The following is a 26,070-nucleotide window of genomic DNA, read 5'->3' as shown; positions in this document are numbered from 1 at the left end:
TTATTTCATTTGAATTTTCATTACACATAAAACATAATACTCATAATTAACATATATCAAGTGTTTACCACATGACAGCCTCTACCCTAGACATTTTCTCTGTAGCATCTCCTTGAAACCGCCAATAACCCATAAAGGGTATTACTATTTTCTCACAGATGAGGAAGCTGGGTGAAAGGTTAACTAACTTGCTCCAGGTTATTCAGCTAGTAGGTGGCTGAGCTATGACTTAAATCCAGGTCCCACTCCAAAACTGCATGCTTTTAACCATCATGCTATACTTCCTCCTTAATTTTATACTTTCATAGCAATAAATGTATATGTATGTAAACCCACCGAGGTGGGTTTGCTTGCTCTTTTAACATCTGCAAGCTCCTTAAGAAAAGAGGATTGTGTCTGTTAAGATTCCCAGAACCCAGCATACAAATCTGGCATTCAGTAACTTGCCAGTAAATTTTGCTGAATGGATAGAAGTATACCCTTACATAAAACTTCTATGTGTGGATATGCATATTCCTATATTAAAAAGGCATCCACACATCCGCATGAAAAAAATCACAGCATAATTTGGTAACAAAAAAAGATAATTTAACTATTCTATTTTCTCTTCTTAATAACCTGGTTTTATTTCCAGATCCTTAGGGAAAGAACAAATGAGTCATACTATGACATGGGGAAGTCACTAAAAGTAAGCTATAGGAATGGGAAATGGCACTATATTACTTTACAACTCATTAACAAGTCAGACGTCAGATACAAAAACTAGCTTGCCAAATCAATAATTTTTAAAAATAATTTAATGGAAATAAGACATTAGGAAGGTAAGAAGGACAAGAAACTGATTTAAAATCTCAAGAGATCAAAAACCATAGGAAAAATTCACTGCCTCCCACTTGCTTTTGGAAGAAGCCACTGTATGACATAGCAATTCCCATCTCTTAAATTATCTTTATATTTATAACAAGTCTTGAGATGCCTGATTTAACATATGTGGCTTGTGACAAAATACTACTACAAGGAAATAAGTAGCTTTTCATGTTTTGTATTTGAAATAACATCTGGAATCCAGTAAACATTAACAAGTCTGGGGATCAGAAGATCTGGGATTTAATCCTGACTGCAAATCAAGTTCAAACTCTGGGCCAAAGTCAAAACCTCTAGAGCTCCACACCATAAAAAATGAGTCCAAGACCACGTCTTCTTTTTTGCATAATCAGGAATATTCTGAGGATATGAGAAAGAGAGGGGGCGGAGGGATGGGGAAAACGCATGCGTGAACACTTCGAGCTCTTCAGGAGAGAAGAGTCCCATATAAATGCAAAGCTTTAAGACACTGACTTCACTCCTCACTCCTCACTCCTCGTTTTGTTCACTCCAGAAGCATAGCAGTCTGGAGTAAAGTCAGCACTATTACACAGGGATGCAGGGTCTGAGGCATATATCTTCTTTTAACCCGAAACACATTTCACACTAAAAATCTATAAAGCTGCAGTGGGGAAGGGCTTGGGGGCCATCTTTAAGTTGACGGAGACCACTCTTCCTCCCCAAACCATTTGTGATGACTCAGGAGTACTGTGGGAAAACAGTTTATGAATATGGATTACTGTATGTGAGAAAATGCAAAGAAGAGAATTATTGTGTGAGTTGGAATATGTATGTATATTAATCTTTGCTTACAGCCAAGAGCGATGAGACAGAGCCCTATCTGAAAATATTAAGCAGCAATCACAGGCTGAGACAGTGTGGGAACATTTAGGGTTAACTGTAATTCACTGCCAAGAAAAAACAATCTGTCCAGGGAGATCCCAGGTCATGAAGAAGATGGAAAGGAAGGCCCACGGAAGTGGAAGACAGGATGCCAACTCTGGCAAAGGGTCTGGCCCTCAAAACAGTGAGTAAATTTCCTTTCTTTTCTTTTTTTTCTTTTTTTGAGACAGAGTCTCGCTCTGTCATCTAGGCTGGAGTGTAGTAGCGCGATCTCGGCTCACTATAACCTCGGCCTCCTGGGTTCAAGTGATTCTTGTGCCTCAGCCTCCCAAGTAGCTGGGACTACAGGCCCATGCCACTACACCCAGCTAATTTTTGTATGTTTTAGTAGGGACGGAGTTTCACCATGTTAGCCAGGCTATGTGATCTGCCCACCTCGCCCTCCCAAGATGGTGGGATTACAGGCATGAGCCACTGCACCCAGCTTAGAGCCTAAATTTCTGTTCTCAATTCATACCTCAAACCACACCAAGACAAGAGATAAAAATCCTCAAGCAACCGACCCAAGCTGAGGGCCTAATTCTACCTGAATTCCCAGAGTGCCCCTCCTCTGCCCAGAAAAGCTGCTCAGACATGGCCTGTCAGCTGTGGATGCAACTAAGGGAGCCAAGAAACACAGGCCTTCAAGCCCTCACCCTGAAATTTCCCCATGGCCTTTCCAGGTGAAGAAAAGTACAGGAAAGGAATAAACAATCTTTTGATGGAAAGAAATCCAAAAAACCTGGGCTTTGGTTCGGGCTTCCTAAGCATCAGTGGAGCAAAAGTGCCTATCACCATGGAAATGATAAGAAACCACCATTAGGAATTCTGAGATTCAAATTCTCTGGAGGCAAGGACTGTGTGATGTTTATGTTTGCCACTAGCACAGAGCAGGTGCTCAAAAATGCTATTAAACAAATGAAAGAAAAAGAACATAATCTGGTCTACTAAACAACAAGAGGCAATGCTGAAGGGGAAAGGATTTTCCAAAGGGAGATGTTCCGACCGGGAGGTGTTTAGAACCCATAATCTGCTCTCATTTACCAAGTGCTTGCTGTGTGGTGGGCACAGTGAGTTAACCTCTCTTTTTAATCCTCAGAACAGCTCAATACTGTTGAATCTTACTATTACTCCATTTTATAGACAAGGAACCAGAAGCAAAGGATTCCACCCCCTGGCCCCAAGATAGCAGAGCTGGGATGTGGACCTAGGGTGGAAATCTTTTATTTTATTTTATTTTGTTTTTATCATACTTTAAGTTCTAGGGTACATGTGCACAATGGGCAGGTTTGTTACATATGTATACATGTGCCATGTTGGTGTGCTGCACCCATTAACTTGTCATTTACATTAGGTATTTCTCCTAATGCGTTCCCTCCCCCCTCTCCCCCCCCCCCGCCCACTCCACGACAGGCCCTGGTGTGTGATGTTCCCCATCCGGTGTCCAAGTATTCTCATTGCTCAATTCCCACCTATGAGTGAGAACATGCGGTGTTTGGTTTTCTGTCCTTGCGATAGTTTGCTCAGAATGATGGTTTCCAGCTTCATCCATGTCCCTACAAAGGACGTGAACTCATCCTTTTTTATGGCTGCACAGTATTCCATGGTGTATATGTGCCACATTTTCTTAATCCAGTTTATCATTGATGGACATGTGGGTTGGTTCCAAGTCTTTGCTCTTGTGCATAGTGCCACAGTAAACATACGTGTGCATGTGTCTTTACAGTAGCATGATTTATAGTCCTTTGGGTATATACCCAGTAATGGCATCGCTGGGTCAAACGGTATTTCTAGTTCTAGATCCTTGAGGAATCGCCACACTGTCTTCCACAATGGTTGAACTAGTTTACACTCGGTGGAAATCATTTTAAAACCACCCTCTTAACCATGTTACTGTCAGCTGCAGCCTCCATCACTGCCTACTTTCCAAGCCAGCAGCAGACCCAAGGGCAGTTCCCCAGATTTACTGTACCCTTAGGAATCGCTTGCTACATCCTCAGCACAACTTACAGATGAAGCACTAAGCCTACAAGGGTGACATGACTCACCTAGGGCCCCACAACTTTTTAAAGCTAAATCTCAGATGGAAACCCAGGCGACTGACCTCACTTTCATCACTTAACCATGGCTCTGTTATTCAGTGCAGCAGAAAGAACTTTACTGAGAATGACGAATAACCACATTAGCAAACTCTCTGCTCTTTTCTTTTAATGTTTCTGTTATAAGCCCAACCCATCCTGCTGAACTGCTGCCATCCCAATCTTATAGCATATGGCTCTCCCTTCCCAGGAGTGTGATACACTGTGAAAAGGTAACCAATAAAAGCCCCTTTCTTGAGCACACTGAAGTAAGGAAGACAATTTACAAGTCACTCTCCAAAGCCCCTAGCTGGTAAGCTAAAGGAAATTCTTCAAACAGCTCTATTGCTCGATAAGAAGTAGGTAAATATGCTGCAGAAAAACAAGAAGAAAGAAGTACGCATACACACATGATCCCCTCACTGCATTTACTTTGGGTATGGAAAAGTCATCATGCTTCAGGACTAAGGGCAAGTGGAGGGCAGCTATGGCTCAGGGCACTGATGAGGCATTTACTTAAGAAACTAAAAGAAGTGGGGAAAAAAAGAAGAAAATCCTTTCACCACTTACCCTGAATTCCTCAAAAGTCTGGACCCTGTCTTCTTCATCTTTGGATCCCATGGACCTGTCATAGCTACCTTGCCAACTGCTGCCATCCTTTCTAAAGGTACCTCCTCCAAGAAGCCTTCACAGCTCCAACTGGTGGAGAACAGAGAGGTCACCAAGGCTCCACCTCAATCATATCCATAACAAATCTTACCATAGTGCATCTTGATTCATCTGATTGGCACTCAATCTTTCCTCAACAAACTAGGAGCTTCTTAACAGCAAGACTGGTGTTCCACATCTCTGTATCCCAAGAGAAGATATAGTCCAATACTACAGTAGATACTCAGGAAATGTAGGCTGACTCCAGTGCTACAGGGCTTTGCCTTGGGCCCTGTCCCATTCATACTATATCAATGACTTTAAAACAACCAAATCTGTTGGTTATAATAAATTGGAAGGGAAAGTTACCACCATCGAAGACAGCACTGATAGCCAGAGCGATTTCTACAAGCTGTCTCTCAAGGTTGAAACCCATAAACAAAATAAAATCTCATGGAGAGTTGAGATAGGCATTGCATGAAGTTTCAAAATGCACGTACAAAACAGAAAAGATTCAAAATTTTTAAAATCATTTTTTAAAAAATAACTGCACGTAAAAAATAGCTACATAAAAAAAATCGCTGTGTAATAACATTTGGGGAGACCCAGCCTGAGATCAACATGGGAGAAAAATGCATGTTTTATTTAGCTACAAGCTTAACAGGAACCATCAGTGAGATATTGTTCTTTGTTACTACTGCAGCTACTACTCATAGTAACAGTAGTAGTGCCCATAGTAGTGGTAGTATAGCACTGACAGCAATTAGGATGGAAGCTACCATGTATCACATGCTATTTGCCAAACATTGTGCTAAGTACCGTACTACACTGTCTCACTTCCTTACAACTCTAAGAAGTAGAAATTTTCATCCCCATTTAAGAAGGAAGTAAACTGAGTCTCAGAGCAGTTAAGCGACTTGAACAGGGTCATACATCTGGGAAGCCACAGTTACAGTGACAAGATTCAAACCCAGCTTGATTGGCATCCACTAACCAAACTCTTAACTGCTGATGTAATCTGAGACCTGATGAGACAGAATGAATTTAAAAAGGATAGCCCCACTATTATTTGCATCTATCAGACAACATCTAGAATACTGTGTATAATTCTGGGTGTCCATTTATAAAAAGGAACATTTTCCCCCAATTCATGTTATTCAGAGGAATGTAACTGGGTTGCCCTGAATTGCAAACCCAGTTATCCCAGGTACAGCAGAAGAATGGGAATGCTTATCTAGAAACAGAAAGATGGATGGGGCAGGGGAGACATGACAACTGTCCTTAGGTATCTGAAGAGCTTGTATGTACAAGACAGAAGGAAGATACATGCTTATTCTCAGCAATGGCCACAGAGGGCCACTGAGTTGACACTTCAAGGAGGATTTGAGTTGGACAGAGGAACCTTCAGTGAGAACATCTGACAATGCAGTAAGTTGCCCCAAGTGTTGGAGAGTTCTTGTTCACCAAGAAGCTTTTAGCAAGAGGCTGCAGGACCACAGTTGTCAGCGGTATCAAAGAAGGAATTCCTACAGGGGGAGAGGTTAGAGGAGGTTTCCACTTCCCACCTTTCAGATCCACTGACCCTCCAAACTAAGGAGGCCATGGTACATTTTGGTGTTCCGCTCTCTTTGCTCAGGAAGAATCAGTAGTTGTAACATGAGGCTCTGAGGGTAATTTTTGTCCTGAAGTGGAAACAAACGGTATCTCTAACATCGTCCAAATAGTAACTGGAATTAGAATTCACTCTTTTCAAGCAAGAAGATACGTTTGGATAACGTGTTTGGAAATGTGTCTGCAGGATCTAAATATCTGAACCATACATTTGAGTTTATTTCTACTTCTCAATGGTTCTATTTTATTGGATGAAGAACCTTGCAACTGACCCACAGTGAAAAATTACAATAAGTAAACATTAGTACTTCCTCCAGAAGACATTCATCTTCCACTAGGCAGAAGGAGATAAAATTATTTTCCCAAACATAGTCCCAAAAGGCTATTTTGATCACCTTGCTTTCCCCTTGGCATTTATTATGTATAACTTGTAGCTGTATTAAATTTATTATCAGGTGAACTTCATTATCACTTTCGTGCTTTTTTTCATTTTGAACATTAGGTTAGTTCTCCATCAAACTGATTTATTCATGTCCTCAGAATGTCCTGATTAAAAACATGTGAGTGGGCCAGGCACAGTGGCTCATATGTGTAATCCTAGTACTTTGGATTAGGCTGAGGCAGGTGAATCACCTGACGTCAGGAGTTCGAGACCAGCCTGACCAACATGGTGAAACCCCATCTCGACTGAAAATACAAAATTAGCCAGGCGTGGTGACGCATGGCACGTGCCTGTAATCCCAGCTACTTGGGAGGCTGAGGCAGGAGAATCGCTTGAACCCAGGAGGTGGAGGTTGCCGTGAGCCGAGATACTGCCATTGCACTCCAGTCTGGGCAACAAGAAGGAAACTCCGTCTCAAAAAATCAAAACAAAACAAAAAACACATGAATGAAGGTCTTATAGCAGGGAAAAATTCTCAATCAACTTCCTCCCCCAGCCCCCAGCACATACTAGGTACTCAATGAATGGTTGCTCGAAATGATGAGGCTGTTGATGGGACCATCAATGGGTATGAAAGTCTTAACTAAGGAGAAAGATGATATGATATTTACCGGTTTTTGCCAGACTGAGAAAATGGCAGTCCCATCGCCTGGGCAGAGGAGGATGAGGAGGCAAGCTAAGTAACAGTCTCATGTTTCTGTTGCACACTGAGACACAGTGGTGGGAGGCCAGAGGATCAGAGGGAAGAGGAACAATCAAGTGTGGAGTTTAGAGGATCTAAAAAACTACTGTGAGTCCAAGCCCTAAGTCCTATCATGCAGTGGCAAAGAAGTACCTGAGCGGGCTCAACAAGTGTGGCATCTGCAAGCCTGAGTATACATGCTAATCTCTGGCCAGAGAACTGGTATGTGCCCCAAATGTACTTAATGTGCTATGTGTGGATAGGCAAGAGCTCAGAGGGGTGGCCTCTGCACACCACAGAAGACAGACAAGGAGGGCTTATCCCAGGTCAATTCTATTTTTGTGTGTATTTTGTTTGTTTTATTTTTTGAGACCAGGTCTGGCTCTGTCGCCAAGGCTGAAGTGCAGTGGTGTGATCTGGGCTCACTGCAACCTCCGCCTCCCAGGCTCAAGCCATTCTCTCACCTCAATCTGCCGAGTAGCTAGGACTACAGGCATGTGCCACCATGCCCAGCTAACTTTTTGTGTTTTTTGTAAAGATGAGATTTTGCCATGTTGCCCAGGCTGGTCTCAAACTCCTGAGCTCAAGCGATCCTCCCACCTCAGCCTCCCAGAGTGCTGGGATTACAGGCATGAGCTACTGTACCCAGCATATCCCAGGTCAATTCCATACATCAAACAACCCTGAGAAACAGAGGACACTTTCCAAAATGTCTAGAGCTATACAATCTATTAGACAATCAAATTCCACACTAACAGAAACAAAACAAACTGAATCTCTGGCTAAAATGTGGTAAGTAGCAGAGATTCATTCAGAGGAGGAATACGTTTTGGAAACTTTGATCTGACTGGGCTTTGATGATCCAGGAAGCATGAGCAAAGTTTTCATTGAGAGAATGAGTACGTGATAAGCCAACAAAAGGTAAGGGTAAGAGGAATATCAGCAATCATTATTTATAAATATTGTTTTCTTTCCCTCTGCTTCTTTTTTTCTTTTTTTCCCTGTCCCGCCCCCCTATGCTTCTAAAGGCCAACGTTTCTCATTAACTCGGCTGATGGAAGTAAGCAATATTATAATTAGATAGCCAAAACATAATATAAACAAAAACAGTAGAATAACAACATTCCTCTGTAAGTGATATAAAGTTTGCACATACAATAACAAATTAAATGTCACACAACTTCATCCAGTATAATTATTTCCAATTTGTAGACAAGGAAACCGAAGATATATTCTAAATTTAGCAGTAGTCCTTTTAATATTAAGTGGCAGAGCTGTAATCCAATTTACTTTGGTTAATTCCAAAATTAGAGTTCTTTCCCTGACAGCCAAGCGTGGTGGCTCACACCTGTAATCCCAGCACTTTGGGAGGTGGAGGCAGGTGGATCACCAGAGGTCAGGAGTTCAAGACCAGCCTGGCCAACATGGTGAAGCCCCGTCTCTACTAAAACTACAAAAAAATTAGCTGGGCGTGGTAGCACGGGCACCTGTAATCCCAGGTATTCGGGAGGCTGAGGCTGAAGAATTGCTTGTACCTGGGAGGCGGAGGTTGCAGTGAGCCAAGATTGTGCCACTGCACTCCATCCTGGGTGACAGAGCGAGCCTCCATCTCAAATAAAACAAAACAAAACAAAACAAAAACAAAATGAGAGTTCTTTCTCTGAGAAAAAGAAGCCACCTAAATGCAATTGTGACCCTCACAGAGTGGGAAAGATATCACAGATCACCCCATCCTATCACAACATCAACTGAACAAGTCAGCATGCTACCTTGGTACTGAAAGTGAGTATGCAGATGTGGGAAATTAGAACATTATATAACCTCTTTCTTTAACTGAAAGCGCTACATAGCACCACAGATTAATATCCGTCTCAGACTTAGGCAACTGAAAAGCAAATAACCACAAACTACATTTTCAAAAACCACATTATTATTGGGTTAAAATACATCACAGCACTGGCCATATATTAGATTGTATCTGTGAGGAGGGGAATGAGGCCATTTAAATGTGGCACCTCCACAGGACACACACATGGGACACACACACACACACACACACGCACACATGTTAACACCAAGCTGACCCTTTTTTCACATGGCCAAATGCCTCATCTTCTCTCAGATGTGTACAAAGCACACATGGCTGTTTCCACAACCTGCTTTTGCCATAAATGACTGCCCAATAAAATAAAAACTAATGATTAACTTTTGCTCCCTGGAAATCACTGAAAAAGAAAAATATATTTCCTGAATAGCCTTTGCATACAGGGCACTGACTATTCCCAAGCTCTCTGAAGAAACTTTAAAATTATTTGCCATTATGAGTTAGTCACAGAACTAACATAAATACATAACACAGAAGAGGTCAGTTCCTGAATTGAAATATTTACTAACCACGTGGATATTTTGGTTCTAAACGTTCCCTGAAAATGTCTCTTCTAACCAGCCTCTGCTTATGAAACACATGCAGTCCGGACAGTCACCAAACTCCCCCAATTCCATATATCTGGAATTGGTATTATTGTAGGGTCAATAATTATATACAGGTTCTTTGCTAAGCACTAGAGATACACAGTCCATTAGGGAAAAAAAGCAAATAAATTAAGATCTCAAAGAGAAACAGGACTTAACCAGACCCGATGAGAACTACCACAGCTGTGAAGAACTGCAGGGCTCAAATCCTAGAGAGGTGAAACTGTTTTCCTTAGAGATCTATTGCCTCAAATGGCAGATGTAAGGCTGAGAAGCTGAGCAGAACTTTCAATAGACTCATGGACTAAGAATATAAAAAATTAGAGTTCAAGGCCCTCCAAGGTGGAGGATCTATGGTAAAACCCCTAGACTTTTGGTTGGCACCCTGAAGAACTATACCCAGGGGGAACTGGAAATAGACTGGCCATTACAGGGACTGAAGTTCTGCTTCAAGTCATCTCAATTCCTGACTAGATTAAAGCTAATCTGAAATAGAAGTTTCTAGAAGCAAAGGTAAATCCTTTCCAGAGACACATCACACTATCTAGATCTCAACCTCCACAATTTTTCACATAAAATGTCTGATAGTCAAAACTAACCAGGCATGTGAGAAAACAAGGTGTGACTGAAAGCCAAGAACAACAGAAACAGATCAACATGGTGGCCAGATATTAGAGTTATCAGACAAACTCTAAAAAATGATGACTGAAAAACACAGTGAAACAGCCCTGCACACTGACCAGAGCACCTTAAATAAAACATACTGACGATATCAAGCATTGATGAGAAGAACAGTTTTTGTTCTTTTTCTTTGGCTAAAAGAGAAAGTAAACACAGTAAACTGTTAACATTATGTAGTAGGTACACAGTTATCTATTACACTATTTTCTGTACTATTCTGAATTTTTGTAACATTTCATAATTAACTGTTTAAAAAAGAAAAAAAAAGATGTGGCTAGAGAGATCAGCAAGGGTTAAATTATGTTAGCCTTCAGAAGTCATGTGCAAGAATTTGTACTTAATCAGCCAGGTGCAGTGTCCCACATCTGTACTCCCAGCACTTTAGCAGGCCAAGGCGGGAGGATTGCTTGAGGCCAGGAGTTCGAGACCAGCCTGTGTAACAGAGCAAGACCCCATCTCCACAAAAATTAAAAATAAAAGTAATAAGACCTGGCATGGTGGCTCACACCTGTAATCCCAGAACTTTGGGGGGCCAAGGCGGGCAGATCACCTGAGGTCAGGAGTTCGAGACCAGTCTGGCCAACATGGCGAAACCCCGTTTCTACTAAAAATACAAAAATTAGCTGGCGGGCACCTGTAATCCCAGCTACTTGGGAGGCTGAGGCATGAGAATCGCTTGAACACGGGAGGCAGAGGCTGCAGTGAGCTGAGATCACGCCACTGCACTCCAGCCTGAGGGGTAGAGCGAGACTCTCTCAAAAAACAAAAATTAAAAAAAAGATAAAAGTAATTGAGTTTTTAAAAAATATTTTACACTTTATTCTTCTGATAGTAAGAAGGCATTAAAGGATTTTAAACAGGGGAGTGACCTCATGTGACTTGCTCTCTATATAGATCAGTCTAGTCGCAATATGGCAAAGAGAGGGAAGGCAGGGAGCCCTGTGGGAGGCTGCTGCAGTAACCCAGACGAGGGATGATCCATGGCTTTTCTGCTGGCAATGAAGAAAAGCTGTAAAGATCTGAATTATGGAGTATGAATTGTCTAAGGATTTGGGGTTTAGTTCTCAAAACTGTTAAATTATATCCCAGTCAAATGAGGAAGCAAAGGAGGCCACTGGGACAAAGAGAAACCTAAAATGAGAACAATTTCATTAGAGCAAGGGCAACATCCAGGATAAAGCCTGGGATTGGTGAAAAGAAAAATGTGAATTTTTCTGTAAATCCTTAGAAGAAACACAAGTAGTTCTAAAACTGAAAGCTAACAAGCGCTCAGCTCCACACCAGATGGTCAGATAGATACATTCACAACTTGCCAGCATTCTAAGGCCTTGTGCACCCCCTTCCAAGCATGCAGATGCTTTTATCTGAGAGGAAAAAAACTCTATTTCTGATTCTGACAGCAAATGCCAAGTCACATCTTGCCAGTAGAGAATGACATCTCCCAACCACAAACCCACCTAGAATTTTACAACCTTATTCTCATTTTGACCACTGCTTCCACCAGCCCTGCTGGAAAGTAAAAGAAACTGAGGAGGGATGACAGTTTCTAAAGAACTCAGCTTTTTTATCTGCACCCTCCAAAAAGTAGATCTGTTTCTCTAGATTATTCATGAGCAGCCCATGTGTTATTCTGTGAAGAAAAATTAAGCATATCAAACAACTTTATTCCCGTATTCTGAAAAATGAGCCTCAGGCAGAGTCTGACTATTTCTTCAAATGCTCTGTAATCCTATATTGAGAAGATATTGAAGAATTAATTTTCTTTATCATTACCCTTTGAGCCTTTTCAAAAGGTTCACGTTTAAAATTAAGCACATCAAGTACCCAGTCTAGCTAGTTTGGTTATAAATATACATTCTTGGAACTGACTTATGAATGACTACTTTGCTAGAGATGGGATTTTGCGTGATAGTTTCCCCCCAATCTGTTCACGCCATAAAACATATTCAGAGATGTTCTTTTTAAAGGAAGCACTTTCCACACACATGCCCATGTAGTGTCTCAATTTGTATACATTCTGCTGGGATAGTTTGGTTTTAGAGGCAGGGTAGTATACTATTTGCATTCAACATTATTCACATGCCAGAATAAGTAAAACTTAGACAAACATGGTTGTCTTCTGTTCCTAAGTTATAAGGTGCATTGGTCTGACATACTAAGAGGTTCAGGAATTAATCACTAAATGACACAACTTCCTGCTTCAACATTTAACCAGAAAACACCCTTTCTCTTTCTCTCCAAACAATGCTGCTGAATCAAAATTTCAACCCATCAGAACTCAGGCAACCAGAGGCATGATAAATACCACCTAGCAGATCTTGATAGTTAATAATAAAACAGTAATAAACTTTATAGTTATTTATATATCTGCTTTGATCAAATTTATGAGACTGAACATAATTGCTAAAGTTATAGGCAGATTTCCTCAAATAGTTATCACCATCACAATCCAGGAAAAGACAACACGCTCACAGACATTTTTACAAAATGCTCTGAGGTTGAAATAAGAAACACGTGCTTAATGTCCCTTTAGGGAAATCCCAAGATTAATTTCCAGAGTATGTAAATACCCCTCGGAAACACATGATAGTCTGGCTGCAGACTGCCCAGAGGACGGATGTTACCATTCCAAGACACATGCTCTGCGAATAATACTCACTGGGTTAAGCGTTTCTTCAACAGAGTGATGAACGGTCCACCAGTCTGAAGTCCATTCCCACGCGTTCCCCACTATGTTGTATAAGCCATAACCATTGGGAGGGAAGGCATCAACCTAAAAACAAAGAAAGGAAAAATGCTGTCAAACTATTCACCTGGTTTAAAAAACGTCTTCAGTGCAGAAATGCAACAAGAGCTTTAATTTCAGAGTATGAATATTGATTTTTATTCCAATAGTCAAAGTACAATTTGGCCAACATAAAGACAAAGAAAGGGGCATTTTTTTTTGGCTTTGAGCTCTTAGAGGAATTCAGAAACCTAAAGAGAGTTCATATTAAATGGTATGAAAGTCAGAGAAATTATTCCTAATAGAGTTACTAATATTATCATAAATCAAAAATTTGTGTCAAACATTGGGTGAGTAGGGAGAGGATAGATGATACTTAGACTTTCAAAATCATTCACAGGAAAATCCCATTGGACCCAATATGAGTCTTGTCATCACAGCTCAGCTTTCTTGGCCACACAATGTCTTTCAGCACTGACAGACCCCAAGTCAGTCACCTCTGTCCTTTCCACAAGTTTCAGCCAACTCATTATCTTATCTTAAGCCTCCAAACTAAAGGAGATTTCTTTTTATAAAGAAAATGTGAATTAATTATCAAGTATATTGGTAATAGAGGGTTTTCAGTCTCTGAAACCTGAGTCTGAGGCAAACTGTATGCGTTCTTCAGCAGAAAATTATACATTTCAAAGGCAGGTCAGACAGTCTGCCACATAATACTGTCACAAACACAGGACCAAAGTGTAGAGTTTTTATAAGAGGGGGAAGAGCAGGAGAAAAAAAAAAAAAAACTTTAACTGAACAATAATAAATGCAGAATAGTTTTGTTGGCTTAATGGCTTAACATTTTTCCCAACATTTTAAAATGGAAATTCTCAAACATAAAGGAAAATTTCATTTTTAAAATGAAAAACATATATATGTATATCAAGTAATCCTTGGGGAGTTAAAAATCTTTTTGTAAATCCATACTTTTTCCATACTAAATGAAGTAGAATGGAAGGAATGAATAAACTAAAATTCATTCCATGTGGCTTCAGATGGTTTCACATCTACACATGAATATGGAAGCATCTGATGCTTGGGCAATTCAGAGCACTCCAATCAAAGTCACGAAGCTAGTGTGAAAAGAACTTAATCTGGATGAGTTGGAAAGCTGAAAATTCTCACCACACTGCTTCCAAAATCAGCAATCATTATGGAAACAGCAGTACTTATTCATTGGTTCATTCAGTAATTCCATGCACAGTGACTAAAGACAGTGAGGGCTTCAATGACAAATAATGAATGACCTCAACTAGTTTAATGAGGGAGAAAAAGAGAATATACCCAAAACTCAAAATCCAATTCTGAAAGGCAAAATGGGATGAGTAGGGTAAGAGAGGGAAATAAAATGTCAGAGAAATTCACAAGAGGGAGAAATTTCTGGCTGAAGGCATTCTCCTTTACAAAAGTAGAGTTGTCTGGGCAGATTTCAAATAGGGCTCAGAGTTCAAAAGAGAAAGAAGAGGCCACAGGCATAAACAACTTTTTCAACAATTTGGAGATGATCAAAAAGAGCATGGTAGAGTAATAGCTGGAAGGAGCAGAAAGGAAAAGAAGAAATTCAGTTATTTTAGGAATAAAAGGAAAGGAGCCAGGGGAGCAAGTGCGGTTAAAAGACGAAACAGGCCAGGTGCAGTGGCTCATGCCTGTAATCCTAGAACTTTGGGAGGCCAAGGTGAGCGGATCACCTGGGGTCAAGAGTTCAAGACTAGCCTCACCAACATGGTGAAACCCTGTCTCTACTAAAAATACCAAAAAAATTAGCCAGGCAGGTGCATGGTGCACGCCTGTAATCCCAGCTACTCAGGAGGCTGAGGCAGGAGAATTGCTGAACCCAGGAGGCAGAGGTTGCAGTGAGCCAAGATGGCACCACTGCACTCCAGGCTGGGTGACACAGCAAGATTACGTCTCAAACAAACAAACAAAAACAGATGAAACAAACACTGGAGGAAGGAATCATTTTCCAGACTTATAGAGCACAGGTGGAGGTGCTCTCAAATCAGTCTGCCTAAGGTCCTATGTGTGCATCAATACTATTTTTTTTTTAAGACAGGGTCTTGCTCTGTTGCCCAGACTGGAGTACAGTGATGCAGTCACAGCTCACTGCAACCTCAACCTCCCAGGCTCAAGCGATCCTCCCAGCTCAGCCTCCCGAGTAGCTGGGACCACAGGTGTGTACCACCACACCCAACTAATTTTTGGAATTTTTTGTAGAGATGGGGTTTCCCCATGTTGTCCAGGCTGGTCTTGAACTCTTAGGCTCAAACAAACCTCTTGTCTCAGCCTCCTGAAGTGCTGGGATTATAAGCATGAGGCACCAGACCCAGTGACACCAACAGATAACAGCTAACATTAGGCAAGCAACTTAACCTATATGGGTGCTATTTTGTCTGTAAAATGGGAAAAATCATAGTACCTACTCAAAGGTTTGGGTATTTTTTTCTTTACCCACCTTAAATAATTTGATGTTTAAGTGAGGTAGAATGTGGAGGTCACCACCCCTAAAATTACCATAGGTGAGTATGCCACTAAGGAAAATAAAAATTTTAACTGCCTGCTATTAAACCAATCCACTAACTAAAGCTTCCTCTCAGGAACCTCAAAAGCAAACAAATGTATATGAGAATACTCCTGGCACATTTTCAGATGAATGAGCTGATATGCGTTAAAGCCAAAATTAATCATTGTGTAACAAGCAGCATAGCAAAATGTAAACTCTTTAGTCTCACTGTGGTCAAAATAGTTTGCTCAGTATAAAATCAGGTCTAGCCGGGTGTGGTGGTTCATGCCAGTAATCCCAGCACTTTGGGAGGCTGAGGAAGAAGGATAGCCTGAGGCCAGGAGTTCAAGACCAATCTGGGAAACACAATGAGACCTCACCTCCACAAAAACAATTTTTTTTTTTTTGAGACAGATTCTCACTCTGTTGCCCAGGCTGGAGTGCAGTGGCCTGATCTCGGCTCACTGCAATCTCTGCCTCCTGGGTTCAGGCGATTCTCCTGCCTCAGCCTCCTGAGTAGCTGGGATTACAGGTGCACGCTGCCATGCCTGGCTAATTTTTTTGTATTTTAGTAGAGATGGAGTTTCACTGTGTTTCCCAGTCTGGTCTCGAAATCCTGAGCTCAGGCAATCCACCTGCCTTGGCCTCCCAAAGTGCTGGGATTACAGGCATGAGCCACCACACCGGGCCCCCCAGAAATTTTTAAATTAGCTGGGCATGATGGTGTGCACCTGTAGTCCCAGCTATTTGGGAGGCTGGGGTGGAAAAATCGCTTGAGCCCAGAAGGCTGAGGTTCAGTAAGCTGTGATCATGCTACTGCACCCTAGCCTGGGCAACAGAGCAGGACCCTGTCTCAAATAAATAAAATCAGACCTGAAATAATAAATACATGAAATATCAGGTCAGGGAGCTATTTCCCTGTAGTCCATCTCATCATCAAAGTTAAATTCCTACTCCAATTGACCAGAGCATGTGGACACAAAAGAGCAGCTTAGGGGGACTTGAGATACTACGTGTAAATGATTTCCATAAGATAGAGATCTCATTAAGGCTCATTCTAAACACAGATGGCAGCTGTCTCTCTCTGGCTAGCTTGCTTGCTTTCTCCTCTAGTCCTGTTTGTCAAATTGGTTCCTTTAGGACTCCCAGTAAATGTTCTAATTTGTTTTAGTAACTTCCATGGCAACTTCTTCAGGTCAATTTCCTACACATATGCTGAACTTTCAGTCAAATATTCCAATTCTAAACATCTGTAGAGTGTCCTTATTTCATATTGAACATTGTGTTTTTTGAAAAGGTACACCGATTTTAGAAGAGTAAATGGCTCTATATTCCTTGGTAGCTCATGTCATTAGAAAAGAAACTCTGTAGCTGCAAGTGCTGTCAAATATGCATAACTGTCCAAGAAAACCTTGTCATGGCCTTTGGCTAAAATGAACAGGCACTTATATCATTCGTTTGGTTCATCAAAAATGCTTATCACAGGCCAGACGCAGTGGCTCATGCCTGTAATCCCAGCATTTGGGGAGGTCAAGGCGGGAGGATCACCTACCAGCCCGGCCAACATGGTGAAATCCTGTCTCTACTAAAAACACAAAAGTTAGTCAGACGTTGTGGTGCACAGCTATAATCCCGGCTACTAGGGAGGCTGAGGCAGGAGAATCGCTTGAACCCAGGAGGCGGACGTTGGAGTAAGCCAAGATCACGCCACTGCACTCCAGCCTCGGCAACAGAGTAAGACTCCATCTCAAAAAAAAAAAAGAAAGAAAGAAATAAAAGAAATGATTATCACGGTCTTGTCCAAACGAGGGCCACAAAGGCCATCACCTGTGTCTTTGGAATGGTGCCCATGTCAAATGAGTATATGATTAGGCCAACAAAAGAACGGTGAGAAAGGAATTCTTGTACACCCATAGAGGAAAACATGCCCCAAGCATTCTGGAAAATAATTCAACCATATATCTGAAACTCTTAACAAGAAAGTTTTCTAATCTTTGACTCAATTATTTCACTACTGGGAATCTATCTTTAAAAAATCATCAAAGGGCCAGGTGCAGTGGCTCACGCCTATAATCCCAACACTTTGGGAGGCTGAGGCGGGAGGATCACCTGAAGTCAGGAGTTCAAGACCAGCCTGGCCAACATGGTAAAACCCTGTCTCTACTAAAAATACAAAAATCTGCCAGGCGTGGTGGTGTGCACCTGTAGTCCCAGCTACTTGAGAGGTTGAAATGGGAGAACTGCTTGAACCCAGGAGACAGAGGTTGCAGTGAGCCAAGATTACACCACTGCACTATAGCCTGGGTGACACAGTGAGACTCCATCTCAAAAATAAATAAATAAATAGATAAATAAATAAGTAAATAAAATGGCTCAAGGTTGAAGTGAGTGCTCTTTTGCCCTTCTTCTGCCTTCTGTCAGGAGAGGACACAGCATTAGTCCCTTCTGGCGGATGCAGCCAACATCAATCATGCTGGTGCCTTGGTCTTAGACTTCCCAGCCTCCAGAATTGTGAGAAATAAATTTCTGTTGTTTACAAATTATCCAGTCTGTGGTATTTTCTTACAGTAGCACAAAGGGACTAAGACTAAGACATGGCTTTATGAGTATATGATTATGCCAGCAAAAGAATGGTGAGAAAAGAACTCTTATACACCCATAGAGGAAAACATGCCCCAAGCGTTCTGGAAAACAGTTTGGCCATATATCTGAAACTCCTACCCAGAAAGTTTTCTAGCCTTTGACTGAATTATTTCACTGCTGGGAATCTATCTTTCAAAAATCATCAAAAATGTAGGTTAATATTTATGTACAAGATGTTCACTGTAGAAAAAAAAAACAGAAATAACCTGTTTCTGGTAAATACATTGGGGTTTATTTATATGATAGGTTATCCAGCTGCTGAAAGACAATGTATTTGTGGCATACTGCTAATGACAGATGAAACGTTTCTGATATAGGCAGGAAAAAATAGTAGGATTTTAAATACTGTATCCAGTCTGACCTAAATGCAATATGTAAAAAAATATGATACATATACACCAGAAACACATATGCTGGCAAATACGGTAGTTAAGAGCATGGGCTTTGGAAACAAACCGACCTGGTTCAAATTCCAGCTGTGCCGCTTTCCAGCTGTGTAACCTTGAGCAAGTTAGTTAACCTCTCTGTGCCTCAGAATGCTCACCTGGAAAATGGGGATAATAGTACCTACCTTACAGAGTTGAATGGACAGTAAATGAGACAATTCATGCAAATGCCTTAGCACAATGCCCGGCACATTGCAAGCACTCAAGAACTACAAGCCATTATTAGCATCATCAACACAGAGTACAAATGGGGAAGAAATGCACCAATATGCTAACAGGGATTATTTCTGGGTGGTAGAATTCCAGGTCAGTTAGCTTTCTCCTTTATAGTCTTCTTGTTTTTCAAAATATTCTACAGTAAGTATTATGGAATCAGAAAGGAAAATCCATTATACAAAAAGAACATCTGATTAATTATTAGTATTTGCTACGTGCAACAGTGAATGCATACACAAAGGGAACACCATGTGAGTCAGAAAGTGAGCAATGCCTTTCACCCCATGTCTACTGGGAGCCTCAGTTCTCAGCAGCTGCCACCCTCCTGCAGAGGTCTCATTACTCACGGGTGCAGTTCCTTGGAAGCCGTCCTCGCCAGTGTTGGTCACCGGAAACTCGCCCTGCCAAATGTTGGCATAATGCTGGCCTTTGGGCTGCAGTTTGTTGCCCCAGGGGAAAAGTCTGTCAGAAGAGACACAGGCATCAGCCTGTCAAACAGGCACAGGTTTTGGATTAAAGTCAAGAGAAGGGATGCAATGAAAAAGAGAACATTGCTCGCTTGTTCTGAGTGAGACTTTTAATATATATATAAATAAATAAAGCTTTTAATCAGGATTTATTTTCAATTTCCTTATAACTTCTCATGTCAAGTCCATAACAGCCTCAGTCTTGCCCAGGTACTCAGGAGGCCTGAAATAAATCACAAAACTAAAAGAAGGACTTATAGAAAGCTGGGAGAGTAGACCTCATTTTGGACTTATATGGTAGCGTGATCAGGCACCACCACACCACACGTTTTTATAAAGCCTGGGCTATTTTAAGGAGCCTTTCCTAGAAGATGTGAACCCAATATGAGTTTTCTGTCTCATGGCTCTAGAAGCAGAGAAATACCGCTGCTTCAGGAGATGCCTAAAATAAGAAAATGCTAAAAGCAGGGCAGTCTGCCAAGAAGCTCTAAGCAGTGATATGTAACTCAAGGGGGATGAATTGCTAGGACTTGCTTTGGGGCTGGAGAGAGCCCACTTGGCCAGATACTTGGTTTAGGGGTGATAAAAGATTTGTGACCCATTCTCCAGTGTCTTCTAAGTAATTTTGTGGAAAAATAAGAAAAAGAATTATTGTCGTTAGTAACTTTCTAACCAAAGTAAGTTCCATGGAGTTTTTTGTTGTTGTTTGTTTGTTCAAATGATCAACATATTGTCAGGCAAAATGAGATCCTCTAAATACCTATTATGCAGGCCTCCTCGACAGCTGTATTCCCACTCAGCTTCTGTGGGCAGCCGCTTCCCTGCCCAAGTGCAGTAGGCAAACGCATCATTCCAGGAGACATGGAGAACTGGATGATCCGGCCTGGGGAAGAGCAAAAGTAGAATGAGAAGTGACACCAACCAGAACAGGAAGCAGGAACTGGCTTCAGCAAAGCGCCCATAATCCCCTTCAATTCAATCTGTGACACTGAGGTTATCCTGGTCCTGAGGTCAAACCCCAGCCATGCTACATCTGTCATGCTCCACCAAGGGTTTCTGACAACCCAGGCTCACAAATGGGTTACAGTTCCACTGGGAACTAGACTCAAAACATTTCTTCACTTTGTAGGCTTGGATTCCCACAGAATTTCATTGGTATGGCAGATACGGAGATACTCCAGCTGCTAGGAGGGCCAGCAGCAGAAGCTTTTAGCTCCTTTGGGGCTCAGCAGAGCTGACAGCCATCTCGGAGCCACCGGTGACTAACCAACCACAGCAGGGGCATACAGACCCAGCCATTCCAGCCTACAGTGGCTCAACCTATGGGCCATATACACCCTAGAGGACCCTGTGTTGAGTGGAGCTTGGTTGGACTTGCACTGTGGCTTTGACTTCTCCCTCTGCCCAGTCCTGCTCTGGCCCCCTCCTTTCTACAGGTGTGGGGCCCTAACATTCTGCATCCTAAACTGTCTCAGCCTCTGTTTCCAGAGAACCCAACCTGTGACCCTTGGCTTTCAATTCTGTGTCTTTCTACTTTTCCTCTACAAGAGGCCAGTCTTTTTTTCCTGAGGGTATAAAGGGTGTGGAAGTTTGGGGAAAAAAAACTGAGAAAAAGGGGATAGACTCATTCACCCAGCACTAGATGGCTTTGGTTGAATTCCCTGCTCACTTTTTTAAAAGTGGGCTACAAATTCCTAGTCCATTCCTTATACACCTTTGAATTCCCCACAGTAATTACACCAGGCCTTTCATTTATTCTTTCAACAAACATCTACTGAGTACCTATCATGTGCCAGTCACTGTTTCCAGCACAGACAAGAGACGTACTCTTCTCAGAAGACCCATCGGTGTTGACCGCATGGATAACATACATTCCCCTTTTGGGTTTTCCTTCCTCCCTTAGCTTTTTCCTCTGTTACTAAATTCAGGAAAGCAGATATTAACTGGGAGCTAAGAAGCCAAGTCCACCTGAGAAACCCAGGAATCCTATGACTTTCCACTTCAAAGCCTAATTTCAGCACAGAGACTTCCAACTCAGGCTTTGAAAGATGTTTGACATTTGTCAAGGGGCTATATCCCTAAAGCTGAACTTCCTATACTCCCAGCTCCCCGACAATAAGGGCAATGGCAATAACCAGGAATGTTGTTAAAAATAGAGACTTAAAAATTGCATCTGAAAAATTAGGTTAGGAGAGCAGGTTTCTTGGGCTGCTGAGATGCTGAGTCCTAACCCAAACCTTGCTCCACCTCCAGGGTTTAAAGTGTTACTCTATTTTTGCTTGAGATAATTATTTCCTTGCCACCCTGGAGACTTGCTGACCGACTTGGTTCTCTGTGGTTTTCCAGTTAGATGGTGGCTTCAAAGAAAATCATGTGAATCCTATACCCAAGGCCTGGGCTTCTACAGTGGCAACCCGGCAGGACACAATTACTTATCCATAAGACAGACATCTTCTTCCTCATAATGACTCGCTAATAATAGAAACAGAATGTAAAGATTAAACATGTCACGAGGTTTGGAATAGGCCTCTCAAAAGGAGAAGGGGAACTGGGAAGAGGCAACTCTTTGACAAGCCAAATGAGGAGGGAAAGAGGCCACTAATTAAGAGCTGAGCAAGGTGCAGTGTTTGGGTCTTTACATACATTATTTCCCGCCATCTTATTTTCCTACCAATCAATTAGTTTGTCATTCTTACCATTTTATAGATGAAGATGCCCACTGAGTTCTTTTGCAAGAGCAAAGGGTATCTATTTTGCAATGGAACATGTCAACTGGGGAAGGAGGGACCAGCCTCACCTGTGCCGAATAGTAGAGTCAGGCCCTTCTGGGTGTCTCCAGTTAGCACCTTTCACAGGTAACCACCAGGGAGCAGCTGCAACCTCAAAGCAACCCAGAACAGGCTGATGTTAGCTACTAACATCAACTCTAGAAAAACATCAACTCAGTACATGCAGCAAAAATCTCAATGTCTTCAACTTCCATTTGGGTTACCAAACAAATACATTTGCCAGAATACCAAAATAAAGACTTATATGTAAATAAATCTTTAACAAAAAAGTATTACTTCATATCATAAAGCATCACAGTAAACAAATACGTATGTATTTAAATGGTGTATATCTATAAGAATTTTTTTTTTTTTTTTTTGAGATGGAGCCTCGCTCTGTTGCCCAGGCTGGAGTGCAGAGGTTGCAATCTTGGCTTACTGCAACCTCTGCCTCCCAGGTTCAACCGATCCTCCTGCCTCAGCCTCCCAACTAGCTGGGACTACAGGCACATGCCAGCACGCCCAGTGAACTTTTTATATTTTTACTAGAGACAGGGTTTCACCATGTTAGCCAGGACGGTCTTGATCTCCTGACCTTGTGATCCGCCCGCCTTGGCCTCCCACAGTGCTGGGATTACAGGAGTGAGCCACCGCGCCTGGCCTCTGTAAGAATTTTTTAAAAATGCATGGCTAGCCAATCCTCTATAATCTCTAACAAGTGAGACAGGTAGTGCTGCTCCTATTTAAAAGATGAGGAAACAGAGTTAACCTTACAATTAAATGTGAGGCTGAAGGTCAACCATGGTGGTCAGAGATCAAGCTGAAGCACAGAGGAAAAAATGGGGTGTGTTTTCAAAAGACCCTGATTCAACTTCCAACCCAACATTAGCTGGGTGACCCTGGGCAAGTTCACTACTTGTCTGGACCCTCCTAGTCCTTGTCTGTGAAATGGGAGCACACCCACCTGCCTCACCTAACTCAGAATACAGAGGACAAATGAGGTAAGATTGGAAAATGCTCAACAAACTGTAATTAGAACCTAAACTCCTACTTTATGGTTCTGTTAACCAAAATAACAACAGTCAGTGGTCCTCATTTAGTGAATGGTTTAGTTAGGAACACAGGCTTTGGAGCCAGTCAAAATGAGATCTGAATCATGGCTCTGCTGTTCACGGTGTGACCCTAGGCAACTTATTTAACCTGTTTCCCCAAGCCTGTTTTCTCATGTGGAGATAGAGATAGTAACAGCACCTATATCTTGGGTTATTACAAGGAGGAAATATAATAACGCTACAGGACTTATGACTATGCCCTTAGCAACTGAGGTTAATGACTTAGCAGGCACTCAGTAAAGGGAACCAGTCTCACTATGGCCCCATGACACTCAGTCACAAGGAGAGCCACAAAAACTAATCATTGTTGCTAATACTAGCTAAAGAACAGATGTTGCAAATGATTCTTTTTGAGACAGGGTCTCACCCTGTCTGGAGAATAGTGGCACGGTCATGGCTCACTGCAGCCTTGACCTCCCCAGCTCAGGTGATCCTCCCGCCTCAGCATCCCAAGTACCTGGGACCACAGGTGTGCGCCACAATGCCCAGCTAAATTTTTTGTATTTTTTGTAGAGATGGGGTTTTGCCATGTTGCCCAGGCTGGTCTTGAACTACTGGGCTCCGGTGATCCCTGCCCAACTTGGCCTCCCAAAGTGCTCGGATTACAGGTGTGAGCCACTGCACCTGGCCTGCAAATGATTCTTCTAATACAAATACAAATACAAAAGAAAGTGACTCAAGGTTATCCCCACAAAAATGTTACTCTTTGATTGTTTTCATCCTTTTGAGCTTGTTTCAGTAGAAGTTAAGGGAGAATATGTCCCTGCTAACAATTACAGCAATCAGTGAAAACAGCAAGCCCCATTCTTGTTCATTCTCTTTTCACATCAACACAATCGGAACATTCATGATATCTCAATCACAATTTGATGGGAAAAACCAATTTTTAAATATTTCAACAAAAGAAGGCATTAGGTCCTTAAACGACACTACAGCAAGGTGTTTTATTTTACAGAGAACAGGGGAGTGAAAAGGCATGGCTTCTTTCTATTTCATTTGTGGTGCTGTAGAAGCTCATCTGGGGGCTGTTCTCACTGACTGGGCTGTGCAGGTTTAGGTGCCCATGACAGGTAATTCATTCAGTGTCAAGGGAGGAGCTACAGTGAAAGCTCAGGTCAGCCCACACTTGTGTTTCAGGAGGATCCTCAGATCATTCTCCCAACTCTACCCTGTCCCCAACACTAAGCGCCACCACCAGAAGGTTCTAGTTCTTAAATTAAAAAATAAAAATAAAAAAGCTTAAAAGAATGACAAAATATAGCAATATGTTAACGTCCACGAAATCGGAGTAGTAGATACTAGAATGACTTTTCTTCTCATACCCTTTTGTGTCTTAAAATAGTTCATCATTACTGATTTAAAAAACAAAACATGATTTGTTTATCCATTCTACTACTAATGGGCATTTGGGTAGTTTCCAGTTTGGGGCTATTATGAATAGTACTGCTTCTATGAATATTCTTTTTTTTTTTTTTTTTTTTGAGACGGAGTCTCACTCCGTCACCCAGGCTGGAGTGCAGTGGCGCAATCTCGGCTCACTGCAAGCTCCGCCTCCCGGGTTCACGCCATTCTCCTGCCTCAGCCTCCTGAGTAGCTGGGACTACAGGCGCCCACCACTGCGCCCGGCTAATTTTTTTGTATTTTTAGTAGAGACGGGGTTTCACCGTGGTCTCAATCTCCTGACCTCGTGATCCGCCCGCCTCGGCCTCCCAAAGTGCTGGGATTATAGGCCTGAGCCACCGCGCCCGGCCTCTGTGAATATTCTTAAAAGAGTTTGTGGCTTTTGGCAAATATATGTACGCATTTCTGCCGACAGTACATGGTGGAGTGGAACAGCTGGGTCCTAGAATACACATGTGCACAGCTTTAGGATAGACAAACACAAGCCTTAAACAGAAGAAGGCCCCTGCCATTTCCTGCCCCCTTTTCTTCTTTTTTTTTAATTATTCATTTATTTATTTTTTAACTTTTTATTTCCATAGGTTTCTGGGGAACAGGTGGTATTTGGTTACACGAGTAAGTGCTTTACTGGTGATTTGTGAGATTTTGGTGCACCCATCTCCTAAGCAGTATACACTGAACCCAATTTGTGGTCTTTTTGGGGACCTGAGTCCCCAAAGTCCATTGTGTCATTCTTATGTCTTTGCATCCTCATAGCTTAGCTCCCACTTATGAGTGAGAACATATGTTGTTTGGTTTTCCATTCCTAAGTTACTTCACTTAGAATAATGGAAAGAGCGTGGAGATTCCCTAAGGAACTAAAAGTAGAAGCAGCATTTGACCCAGCAATCCCACTACTGCGTATCTACCCAGAGGAAGTCATTACATGACAAAGATACTTGCACACACATGTTTATAGCAGCGTAATTCACAATTGCAAAAACATGGAACCAACTCAAATGCCCACCAATCAACAAATGAATAAAGAAACTTTGATACACACACACACACACACACAATGGAATACTACTCAGCCATAAAAAGGAATGAATTAATGGCATTCACAGCAATCTGGATGGGATTGGAGCCTACCCCTTTTTCAAAGGGGAGCTTTCCTTCAAGTCAGTTTATGTACAGAAGTCCCCAGGGCTTCTCTCTAGTGGCCTCTCAGCCCATACTCTTCTACTCTCCTTTTCCTCTCAATTCAATCTGGTTACAAATATTTATTGAGCACCCACTACGTGGCTAGCACTGAACCTCATTCTTGGAGGGGATCTACAAGTCCCAGGAATCCTCAGAGTATGATTGAAGACAATTGGTATATGGAATAGTTTTAAAAGTATTATTTTAC

General features: G+C 41.9%; 1 protein-coding gene across 3 annotated transcripts in view; it reads right to left on the bottom strand.

Moving 5' to 3' along the window:
• SUMF1 (sulfatase modifying factor 1) overlaps positions 1–26,070 on the bottom strand; it is a 101,138-nt gene that overhangs the window by 31,560 nt on the left and 43,508 nt on the right. For all 3 annotated transcript variants that reach the window (XM_055260381.2, XM_055260383.2, XM_055260382.2), the window contains 4 exons: positions 22,197–22,279; positions 20,160–20,282; positions 19,280–19,394; positions 13,020–13,133 (listed from right to left, as the gene is read on the bottom strand). In XM_055260381.2, coding sequence (XP_055116356.1) covers positions 13,020–13,133; positions 19,280–19,394; positions 20,160–20,282; positions 22,197–22,279 — 435 coding nt within the window. The remainder of the gene's footprint in view (positions 1–13,019; positions 13,134–19,279; positions 19,395–20,159; positions 20,283–22,196; positions 22,280–26,070) is intronic.

This window comes from Symphalangus syndactylus, chromosome 21, assembly GCF_028878055.3.
Source record: "Symphalangus syndactylus isolate Jambi chromosome 21, NHGRI_mSymSyn1-v2.1_pri, whole genome shotgun sequence".
In the NCBI taxonomy this organism is placed as follows: domain Eukaryota; kingdom Metazoa; phylum Chordata; class Mammalia; order Primates; family Hylobatidae; genus Symphalangus; species Symphalangus syndactylus.
The sequence above is the reverse complement of the archived record's forward strand: the minus strand, read 5'-3'. Positions and strand labels throughout refer to the sequence as shown.